We start from the raw sequence: 12,540 nt of genomic DNA on the forward strand, positions 1-12,540 counted from the left end.
GACATGGACCTGTTGTGAGAGGTTGAGGGAGTCGATGAGTTGCAGGAATTCAGATGCAAAGGGGCAGGAGGGGTTGTCAACATGGATGTTGGCGTCTCCGAGGATTATTATGTTTGAGGATGAGGTGCAGAGTGTTGTGAGAAGGTCGTGGATTTCGGAGATGAAGACAGAATTTGGTTTAAGTTTGGGTGGCCGGTAGATAAGTACTATTGTCATATGGAAAGGTGGTTTACATTGAACAGCAAGGCATTCAAATGAGGATGGTGGGGGGAGGGGGAGGGATGATATTTCCAGCTCATCCTTATGGAAAATGGCTAGGCTGCCACCCCGACCAGTACTGCGGGCTTTCTGGATATAGCAGTAACCAGGTGGACAGGCTGCATTCAGGCTTGAAAAGACTTCAGGCTGATGCCAGGTTTCGGTGAGACACATGACGTCTAAGCCCTTATCCATAATATGATCACAGATGAGTGGAGCTTTAAGTGTGAGGGATTGAGTATTAAAAAGCTCTATTTTGATTGTTGGTAAAGTGGTGAATTTCTGTATGGGGATGAGTACGCGGAAATCCACTCCACGTTTTCCATACTGCTGCCTGGGCTGTGGCAATCTTGCGGTGTTTCCAAGGCTACAAGCTCTGAAGGCGACAGTGTTCTGATGACGTAGAACAGATGCGACGGGGCGCTCAGCTGAGCGGATGGATGGTATGTTGTGGCCGGGCTGGGAATAAACAAACTGACGACGGGTGCTTCTGTGGATGTAACGTGGTCGACGAAGAAGTCTTAGATTTTTTATGACTGAAACACACGCTGGAATTGAGTGATTGTTCAGCTCTCGGAGGCGTGAGATGGAGTATTGCAGCATAATTTCAGGGAAATGGAGGCCCTGGATGTTGTTAGCCGATAGCCAGGCTAGCCATGGAGCGCTGGAGGCTAGCTGTGGAGGTTTGTTGCGGTCCAAGGCAGACGTGGCCCGACCGCTTTAGCCTCACGATGCCACGACGCTGAGAAGAGCCGAGAGCTGGGTCGTGGTGGAAGGTTGGAGGTAATCCATTGCTCCGGAGAGTGGAAAACTGGAACCAGCAGATGTCTGAGGTAGGCAGAGTCGTCCGGTTTGTAGTAACAGCAATCAGAGGAAATATGGCTTGCTGGTGGCCATAGAGTCGCCGAGAGAAGAGGGCTAAAAGACTAACTTTTAAAACTAACTTTAATACTTGAATAAAAGGTAGGAAAAAAATAAATAAAGTACATAGGTCTGGTGGAGAAGCGGCGAACAATCAGCGCCTGCGTCCTCTCCCTCTGTTCCTCAAATTTATTAGTTGGCTAATTGCCGGGGAGTTATTTATTCTCTTTCTTGTTTCCCCTTCCTCCTCTGGGGTGCATTCCTTGTCTCGAGAGATGTCCACAGAAAATATCAGTGGTTATCTCACGTCTTGTAGAACTGAACTCGGTCGCATTTGGTCCTCCAACCGCGCTCGCTTACAGGGTAGGGATATAGCAATAAAAAAAGAAATAGAAAAAAAAAAAAAGTTAAACATTTTTTTGATGCGTTGCTTTTTATAATATAATGGCTAAATCTTAACACTTTCACCGACTGATTTTATATTGGCCAGTAACTACATAAGAGATGCCATTCCTGAAAATAAGAAAAAGTTTGATTCTGTTTAGATGACAAGGAATCCAAGAAAAAAACCAACCCTGAGCTGGACAGTTTGCTGGATGAATACCATAAAGTGAGTGCCCTCTACCAAAGAGCTTCTGAGGCCAATGCTCAACTGCAAAGAGAGAACACAGAACTGGCCCAAAGCAACACTAGTCTTCATGTTCAGAACGAGCACCTCATCCACAACAACACGCAACTCATGGAGCAAAATGACAACCTCACCCTAGTAAACACAAAACAACGCTGGGAGATCTGGAACCTCACCAACAGCAGTGGTCAACTACGTGACAAGGTGTCCAATCTCACGACGTACACTCAACAGCTGCAGGGGCAGAACCTGAATATGTCACACACTGTCACTCTACTGCAACAACAGAACAGAAACTTGACAGAATCAAACAGGCAACTGCAGAGGGATAACCAGGACCTGTCTGATGCTAACGTCCTTCTGAGGAGTGACATTGAGCAAGAGGCTGAGAATAACACTCGACTATGGCTGGAGACTGAGAGATTGACGGGGCAGAACAGCAGGCTTCAGGAAGAGAACCACAACCTGACCCAGGAAAACATACAACTCAAGTGGGTGAATCGCAACATTTCTGATGCAAACAGCTTCCTGAGGGGCTGTTGTGAGACTGCAAAAGAGAAGAACACGCAGCTGCAGGAGGAGAACCAGAATCTGCTGGAAGAGAACACCTGGTTGAAGCACCAGAATCAGAATTTAACCCGCCAAAATACATGGCAGGAAATGCAGGGTCAGGCCCTCATGAGTGACAATGCCAGGCTGAGGTTGAAGAATGCAAACCTGTTGGATGACACATTCAGGCTTTACCAGAACTACATGTCTCTGGATCAGTACTGCCCTGTTGTGAATGAAGAGTCTCAGGGTAAGTGAACACAAAGGGCCCCTTTTCATGGTCAAATCTTACCATTATGTGCATGCGCACAGTGGACATCAAACATTGATGAATATCCCAGTATATTGAAGTAGGAGATACTTACTCATTGGGCCCAATTATTGTGCTTAATCTACACTCAAAAGAATTCAGCTACCTTTACAGAAATAGCTTGGCTGTCTTAAACCAGGGGTGCCAATTCCTTGGGTAATCTTTTTATTTTTATTTTATTTTTTATGTAAGACTTTGGATGATTTGATTGACTAATTAATAAAGCACAATATTTTACTCAAAAATGAAGCTTATGTCTATATACATATATATATATGTTTTTTTTTTTAAGGTCATCTTTCTTTGTGCATATTTATCAAGTGTGTCAATAATTCTGGACCTGACTGTAGGTCTTTGCCTGGTCTATTTGTAAGTGTTCTGTTTTCCATCTACAGAACGACTTTGTAGGACATGTAATGGCAGCTGGATCGTTTTCCAGTCCAAGTGTTACTTCTTTTCTGGTGACAGGAAAACCTGGCATGAGAGCCGATCAAAATGCCAGTCTGAAGGGGCAGACTTACTCATTGTCAATAGTGTGGAGGAGCAGGTAAGGGTACATTTATGTATTGAAACTACTATTTGAGCAGTGAATGAGGTAGGACTAATTCATAAGTCGTTTGCTAAGATCTTTTCACTGACATATGTGCAACAGAGGGACACTTCACTGTTACCTCTTCTTGACCTGATTAATCCTGAGTACTCAAGTTTTCAGTCTGAGTATGATAATAAAAAACAAAGCTAATAATAATAACTGCTAAGAAAGTTTTACTACAGTGCCACTGTGGCAGGCCCCACAAACAGTTTTAAAGGTGCAGGAAGTCTATAAATTGAAATAAATATGATAAATGACTCAGTGACTGATGCAGATGTGTCAAACAATTACGTCGTCTTGAATTATTTTCACTTAGACAATAAAATATCAAACCTGAAATTACAGAACAGCATCTCATAAAAACCAGGCTTTATTACCACTGATGACCAATCGTTCTGTGCATTCCCCTTTACAGAAGTTTGCATTTAGGACAAGTCTCTCCATCAATCAAGTGGGCACCAGGGTTTGGATCGGATTGAGTGATGAACAGAGAGAAGGAGAGTGGCGCTGGGTGGACGGCAGTCCTGTCACTCAAGATTTGCAGTAAGAAGTTACATTAATATACCAGTCTTTATTGCAAAGTGTATATGAGACACGTCCTGTGAAAATAATGATAAATACTTATTGTACGGTGATCAGCTAACCCTGCCAAGACCCTCCCCTCTGGAGCAGAGAACCAATTAACACTGTTCACACGTGAGCCAACCAAACTTGGCTTTTGGCAGGACCAGGAATCAAACCCCAGTCCCCGGTGTGCAACTGCAGCAAACTGCAACCACAAGTCTGCTGCATCTTAGCCTGTTGCGCCACCACAGCCCCAGCCCTGACTAACATAAAAACTAGCATAAAAAATAGATTTTCTATTAAAATCTAAGTACTCCTGTAACTGAGTTGACACTCTTGTAGTGTGTAACAGGACTGACCAGTATTGAACAAACCATCCAGGCCCTCCAAAAGCATGGTAAAGGTACAATTAATTTTATTCTCCATATATACTTACTGTATTTGGGACTAATCATAAGAAAGTGTTTCTGCAAAACATACACTCAGTGACAACTTTATTCAGTATATATGAAACTTATTTTGACTTATTTTCTGCTGCTACAGTCCATCCACTTCAAGGTTTGATGTATTGTGTGGTCAGAGATGCTCTTCTAAATACCGCTGTTGTAATGTGTGGTTTAGTTACCTGGCAGCCTTCCTGGCAGCTTTGACCAGTCTAACCCTGTCTGGCACCAACAACCATTCCACGCTATGATTCCTTGCAGTCTCTGTAGCAATGGCCAATTGACTTGTTATTGGGCTAAATAAAGGGGTTCTCAGGCCTGGGGCAGATGGAGTTTGGGAGCCATTTTTTGCGCAGTGCTGCTTGGTTAGAGTTCATTCATAGGATTTTGGGTTGCCAGATTGGCTTATTTTCTTTGTTAAACCTTTGTTGTGTTCTTGAGTAAATAAAAGACATTAAGCCACCTTTTAGTTGGAACACATTTGGAGGGATTTTGGAACATTTGTCTTTACAGAATCTTGCAAGATACTTCACATTTATGGGTTTGTACTTATGAACTGCTCTCTCCAGTTCAGCCCACAGGTTTTCAATTGGATTGAGGTCTGGCACCAAATATAGCCACTGCAGAACACATATGTTGTTGTTGAACCAGTTCTGTGTGGATTCTTAGGTATGCTTTGGGTCATTTTCTTGCTGGAAAGTCCACCTACAGCCTAGTCTCAGCCTTGTTGTCGAGGCAACCAGAATGTCAGGCAAACTTACTTCCTTACTTACTTTACTTACTTAATTGCCTGATACCTGGAGGAATCAATTATATGATTTATTTTAACCAGTGCCCCTAAACCTGGAATTAAAAAACATCACTGACCCACCATCAAATTTCACCATGGGTATGACACACATCTCCTTTTATGCATCTCAGTTTAAACATCTGCATCTGACCAAGATTTGGTCTCATCGAACCACAGGACCTACGATTTCATTTCATTTAATCATACTTTAAATGGCCAAATGAGACAAAAATGTAATCTATTTTTTATTAAATGAATGTTTGATTTTGGTTGGTTCCATTGAAACATTAATAAAGTACAGTATTTTTCAGCATTTTCTGTTTCTCAGTTATCATATTGTTTATTTTTTGAAGTGGGTTTTGTGCATTGTGCATACTGCTCAATTGCTGTCATTCTGGACCTGTTTTAGATCTGATTCCCATCAATTGAATGAGTAGACAAGCGGATTTCAAGGGGATTGGTGTGGAGTTTTTGATGGGCCCCACTGAGATACAGTGGTGCTAGAAATTAGTGAACCCTCTAGAATTTTCTGTATATCTGCATTCATTTAATCTAAAGTGTGATCACATCTTAATCTAAGTCCTAAAACTTAATAAAGTGAACCCAGTACAATATTATTCCTTTATAATTTATTTATTGAGCAAAATAATCAAACTGTAAGGGCATATTTTCAAATTTGTCCATAACATAGCCACAAGTTTAGACGTAATATCGAGCTTCTTTGACTGGCTTTACAATGATTGAATTGTACCTTTATGGATGAAGATGCGATGGTTGGGGGTAGAGAGGGAAGCAGGGCAGACAGGCAAGGCAGGTGAGTTGGCAGGTGGATGAGAGCAAACAAAGGAAACTCCAATAGATTCCAATGATTCAAACAAATGGTTAGTAGAAAGTGGTTAAATCAGTAGATCCAAATAATGAAAATGTGACATTTAAGTATTCAAAAAAGGGTCAAAAGGTCTTCAATAGCCGTAAAGAACTGTGTGCTCTTACGTCTTCCTAATTCCTTTGTTCTCAGTGTTCTAAAAATCAAAAGTGAGTGTCAGCCATCTTAAAGCTCAAGGCCTTCTCATAATAACAAAAATAAGAGTTCTTTCAAAATAAAAGATCCTAAATTGAAACCAAGTTCTCTGTGCTCCTGTAGCACGCATTAAACTCATTTAAATGGAAAATGGCTCCTACATAGCCGGTCCCTTATAGCTACTGCAGGAAGCAAGCTATAACAATCAAAAATGAAAAATTTCTAAGGAGCCATATACTATTAACATGACTCTTTTTTTTTAATTTTTTGTTAATTTTTTTTTTTTTTTTTTTGAATCTACACTAATCCTATATACATATATACAACAGCGACGTTGTCCAAATCATTATCCAAATCAATCCCAGTCCAATTTCCAAATTCCAGTATCAATAAGTCCAATCCAATGACCCCGAAGGGTACAATTCAATCCCCGAAGGGTCCAATACAATCCCCGAAGGGTCCAATTCAATCCCCGAAGGGCGCTACGCTAATCAGGGGGAAAAAAAGTAAAACCCCCGATCGCTCCTCACCGCCAGGCCGAAGCCTGGCTTGAGAGCCGGTTTTTTAAGCACCAGGCCTAAGGCAGAGACCCAAGGGGATCCATGAACCATCATGGATCTTACCCTTGATCTTAGCCAAAAGGCCGAGAAGCGATTGAAAAGGTAAGTAGTAGCCTCACAGTTTTCCTTTACAGTGACATTCACAGTGACAACTCCCTTTCTTAATTCAGGGTCATCTGGAGACAGGACAAGTTCAAAAGGAGGATCTGGCCAGCAATGGGTTGGTTCCTTTAGGAAGTCTGGGCCGTTGATCCAAGTCTTTCTTTTCAGAAAGGTGTCGACATGCAGTCCTCGGGAGGCATCATCAGCAGGGTTCAATTTTGTTCCTATATACTTCCACTGAGACACCTCTGATGCACTTCTGATGATATTGACGCGGTTGGCCACAAAGGTCTGCTTTCATTCCGGATATACCGGAGAACGGTCATGCTATCTGTCCAAAACAGAGATGCATCCAAATCAATGTGCAACTCCTCAGATAGCATTCTGTCCATACGTACTGCCAGAACTGCAGCAGTAAGCTCCATACGTGGTGTGGTCATCACTTTCAAGGGGGCAACTCGGGCCTTTCCCATTAGAAAAGTGACATGGGCCTTGTTGCTGCTGGTCAACCTCAGGTAGGTAACGGTCCCATACCCGACGTCACTCGTATCACAGAAGTGGTGCATCTGTGCTGTCTTGATGCTTCCAAAGTTTTCTGGAACCAAACATCTACAGACCTTGAATTCTCTCACTTTTGGAAGTTCTTGCCACCATTGCTTCCAGGCTTGGGCGTGGGTCTCTGGCAACTCCTCATCCCATCCAACGTTCTGCTTGCATAACTCCTGTAGAATGCATTTTGCCTTGAAGGTGAGAGGTGCAAGAAACCCCAGTGGGTCATATATGGAACTGGCCATGGACAGAATTCCACGTCTGCTGCATGGACGCTCCTTGATTGTCACCTGGAATGTGAAGGCATCTTCCTTGACACACCATTGCACACCCAGAGCCCGCTCAACTGGCAAATCTTCTATGTCAAGATCAAGATTCTTTACATCCTTTGCCCTTTCAGACTCAGGAATGGAGGCCAAGACAGCTCTGTTGTTACTAATCCATTTTGTCAACTTAAAGCCTCCAGTTGCACAGAGTAACTTCAATTCCTTGCAGAGCTTGATGGCAAAGCCCTCTGCATCAACAGCTTTCAACAGATCATCTACATAGAAATTATTCATGATTGTGCTAGCTGCCTCAGCTGAGAAGCACCCTTTGTTATCCTCAGCTGTCCTCTTCAAAGCATAACTTGCACAGCTGGACGATGACGTTGCACCAAAAAGATGTACGACCATCCTATATTCCTTCAGTGGCTGGCTGATATCTCCATCAGGCCACCAAAGGAAGCGCAGGAAGTTCACATGGTGAGGTGGGACTTTGACTTGGTGGAACATCTTCTCCACGTCAGCCATGATGGCGATCTTGCCTAGACGTAAACGGACTAAAACTCCAATTAAGGTGTTTGTAAGATTGGGACCTTGAAGGAGTTCAGTATTCGGTGATTTTCCCTGATAAGCAGCGGAACAATCAAACACCACTCGCAAACTCCCCTTCTTTGGATGAAACACGCCATGATGAGGTATGTACCACACCTTTCCATTTTCCAGCTGCTCTTGTGGCACAAGTTCAGCATGTCCACTTGATAGGACTACTTCCATGAAGGCTGTATACTCCCTATGAAAGTCAATGCTCCTCTGAAACTTTCTCCTCAATGACAAGGTCCGTTGCTCTGCCAGGTGACGGTTGTTTGGCATTGTAGGGTCGTCCTTCTTGAATGGCAAGGGCAGTTGGTAGTGTCCATTAACTATCTTTGCAGAGCTGTCCATTATTTGCGTGTATCTGCAATCTTCAACTGACATTTGCTGCTTTTTCTCAAAGCCCTTCTCTGGGAAATCATGATTGTATTGCTGAATTAAGAGTTCACTAATTTTTTCAACAGATATTCGATGTGAATGAACATGCTTCTGGCCTTGCTGATTGATGCATGCATCCTCATTATGGAGAATACCATTCACCACCCAACCTAGCAGTGTCTTTATAGCAAAAGGCCCATTACCCTGGCTATTGATAATTCTCCACGGCTCCATCAGTTTGGGTGCATTCATCCCTATGAGAAGGTCAATTTCAGCATCAATGTTGGGTATTTCCACATCCTGAAGATAGGACCATTTCCTGATGTCTTCTTGTCTGGGTATGTATTCTTTGCCAGCAGGGATTTCTTGTTGAGTGTAAACTTCAGGTAAGTCTATGAATTCACTTCCTTCCAGACTACACACTTCGAGGCCCTTGAGCACCAAGCTGTTAATAGGTTTCTTTTGCCCCATCGTGTGCAGAAGAATTTGTTTATGCTTTCCTGTGGCATTCAACTTCCTTCTAAGCTGTTCAGTACAAAATGTTGCCGAACTCCCCTGATCAAGGAAAGCGTATGTCTGGACAACATGATTTGAATTACTTAGCTTGACTTGGACTGGTACAATTGCGAGAGTGCAGTCTTTATCACTACAGTCAAGTGCTTTGGTCTTCAATGAAACCAGCCCGTTGTTTATTATCTTTTCAGAAACTTTGGCTGAATCAACATTTTGGCCTTTAATGTCGTTCTGTGGTATGTGCAAGATAGTAGGATGGAGTTTTGTGCACACTGAACAGGTTTGTCTGTTTTTGCAATTTCGACTCATGTGCCCTTTAACCAGACAGCCAAAGCAGATACCTTTAGTCTTCAAAAGATCAACTATTGCATTATGAGGCTTGCTCACCAGCTCTTGGCAGTCTGCAATATCATGTTCATCATTACAGACAGGACAGAGTTTTGGCATGATGGACACCCTTGACACTTGCACTGTGTTCTCTGCAGTAGAACGCGCTGCATTGTCGTGTGGCACTGCTGCCACTGTCGTTGCAAAACTGCTCCCTCTGGTCTTCTGTTTAGGGCTTGGTGACGCTTATGGTTGCTTTGGGTGGTCGTTTGGTTGCGGTGGCATCTTGGAGATTGCCAAAGATGGGGTCTTGTAGAATCCTGGCCTGCCTTTCCAGGAAGTGGACAAGATCATCAAATGTGGCCCTGGCTCCAGTTCGTTCCCTAATGTCAAAAGCACATTCTCTCCATTTTTCTCTTAGCTTGTATGGCACCTTAGAGATAAGAAGCCTCAAATTTGATGGAAGGTTAAGTTCATCCATGTACCACAAGGTACGCATTACATTGCAACATCCACGCAGGAAAAGAGCATAGCTTTGCAAAGCTTCTCCATTGTCTGTTGGAATGTTGCTCCAATTCAACGCTTTATCCAAGTACGCATTAGTGATTTTAAATTCATCTCCAAAATGATGTTCCAGTAGCCTTTTTGCCTCTGCATACCCTCTGTCTGCATCCATATGAAGGCAACTTCTGACCAGCTCCTTAGGCTGCCCGGACGTGTACTGTTCGAGATAATATAGCCGGTCTTGGCTACTGTTAGTATTATTTTCTATGCAGTGTTGAAATGCCAGCATGAATGGCTTGAAATTAAGCGGTTCACCGTTGAACACAGTCACATTTCTAGTAGGAAGAGAAGTCAACTTTTGTTGCTGCACAATGAGATCAGCGATCGCACCCAGGTTGTTATTAATGGAGCTTGAAGGCATGGGTGGTCTGGAAGAGCCTGCAGCATTATGATTGGCCGGATTCAATGGGATTGAGTGAGCAGGCTGTAGAGGCCTCTTTGGCCTTGCATCTTGTGTCAGAACTCTTTGCAGCGGTGTTTTGGGAACTACAGAGATCTTGGCATATTGCACTGGTGAGAGTTCTGGATGAATTCTTGCATAATGACTCTCCAGATAAGCATTCATACCATCGCCTGGTAGTTCTGAAAGTTCTGTTGAGGTGAATTTAGAATTAGTGGCCTCAACATCAATGCACTCAAACACTTGCACTTTGGCCTGAGCTGCAGCCAGCTCTGTTTCAAGTTCGACTCTTTCTATTGCATTTTGCACCTCAATTCTTTCCCTTTCCAAAGCATGCTTTTTCTGCAGAGCAGCTGTACGTTGCAGTAGGGCTGCCTTCTCAGCTTCAGCCTTTAGCCGTGCCGAAGACACTGATGATGATCTGGAGACACGGCTTACAACAGTCTGTGATTGCTCTGCTTTACCAGAATTAGATATGCTGTCAAGATGAGACACTGCAGCTTGTGCTTGCATGAATTGATTGGCTCTCCATGCTCCTACGTCAGTAACATAAAATGTTTCAAAGGTTTGCATTCTTGGTTGGTACCAGTCCTCATTATCAGCTGTTTTTTCTTCTCCCTCAAGCAGCTCTTGCACAGACTGATGACATTCTTTGAATTCATTTAATGCCTGATGAAATTGTTCAATGCTTGCTTCAATATCTTCAACAATTTCTCTCTCTAATGATTCCTTTAATTCATTCATTTTACGTGTACACACGCCAAGTTTTCCTCTGCGTGTTGCACAAAGCTCTTTAACACTCTCATCAGCCATGTTTAAAGCTTAATCAACAGCAGTTCAAAATTCAGCACGGCGGCAAAATTTGTGTCTTCACATTCATTCTCTTCATAAACATGAACAAAAAAATCAAAATCCGCTCCAATAGCAGTGTCCAAAATATGATGGTCAACTTCAAATCCAGAATCATACAATAGGCCACTTCAAATCCAGTTTCAAACAATAAGCCACTCCAATAGTGAATCTATTCCAAAAATCAACGCTCAAAAGATCAAAAAACATCTTCAATTCCAAAATATCCAAAAGCTTCACACTTCAGATGCAGTCAAACAAAGATTCCATGCTTTCCAAACAATTCAAAGCATTCGGTTCTCAAACAGCAGAAGCGATGGCATAGTTCTTTACCTTATGTAAGGGCATATGTCCATAAAATAGCCACAAGTTTAGACGTAATATCGAGCTTCTTTGACTGGCTTTACAATGATTGAATTGTACCTTTATGGATGAAGATGCGATGGTTGGGGGTAGAGAGGGAAGCAGGGCAGACAGGCAAGGCAGGTGAGTTGGCAGGTGGATGAGAGCAAACAAAGGAAACTCCAATAGATTCCAATGATTCAAACAAATGGTTAGTAGAAAGTGGTTAAATCAGTAGATCCAAATAATGAAAATGTGACATTTAAGTATTCAAAAAAGGGTCAAAAGGTCTTCAATAGCCGTAGAGAACTGTGTGCTCTTACGTCTTCCTAATTCCTTTGTTCTCAGTGTTCTAAAAATCAAAAGTGAGTGTCGGCCATCTTAAAGCTCAAGGCCTTCTCATAATAACAAAAATAAGAGTTCTTTCAAAATAAAAGATCCTAAATTGAAACCAAGTTCTCTGTGCTCCTGTAGCACGCATTAAACTCATTTAAATGGAAAATGGCTCCTACACAAACATTGAATGCTTGGTTGGAAAAAGTATGTGAAACCTTGCTTTCAATGTCAAGCAACTGTTTTCTGTAACTGCTCATCAGTCCGATCATCAGTCCGATCAAAGGAGATTCCTGAGGAGCTCAGTACAAGTACATGCTCACCAGGCTGGAAAAGGTTACAAAACTATCTCTAAACAGTCTGGGCTCCACAAATCCACTGGCTTGGAAGAATTTTGGCCCATTCTGCCTTACAATACTGCTTCAACTCAGTGATGTTCATGGGTTTCCGTGCATTAACTGCCCTCTTTCTAACATTTCTATTGGATTAAGGTCTGGACTTTGACTCGGCCATTCCAAAACATAGAATTTCTTCTTTAACCATTCTACTTGTGTGTTTAGGGCTGTCGTCTTGCTGCATGACCCGTCTTTGGTTGAGCTTCAGTTCACGAACGGATACCCTGACATTCTCCTGCAGTATTTGCTGGTACAATCTAGAATTCATAGTTCCATCAATGATGGCAAGCTGTCCTGGTCCCGATGCAGCAAAGCAGCCCCAAACCATGATACTGCCACTGCTGTGCTTTCCAGTTGG

The 12,540-nt window shown here is 42.7% G+C and overlaps 1 protein-coding gene across 1 annotated transcript in view; it reads left to right on the top strand.

The window, feature by feature from the left end:
- LOC133122138 (CD209 antigen-like) overlaps positions 1–12,540 on the top strand; it is a 29,038-nt gene that overhangs the window by 14,653 nt on the left and 1,845 nt on the right. Inside the window, exons 3-5 of the mRNA XM_061231881.1 lie at positions 1,665–2,546; positions 3,002–3,153; positions 3,614–3,741. Coding sequence (XP_061087865.1) covers positions 1,665–2,546; positions 3,002–3,153; positions 3,614–3,741 — 1,162 coding nt within the window. The remainder of the gene's footprint in view (positions 1–1,664; positions 2,547–3,001; positions 3,154–3,613; positions 3,742–12,540) is intronic.

The sequence above is a fragment of the Conger conger genome, chromosome 2 (assembly GCF_963514075.1).
Source record: "Conger conger chromosome 2, fConCon1.1, whole genome shotgun sequence".
In the NCBI taxonomy this organism is placed as follows: Eukaryota; Metazoa; Chordata; class Actinopteri; order Anguilliformes; family Congridae; genus Conger; species Conger conger.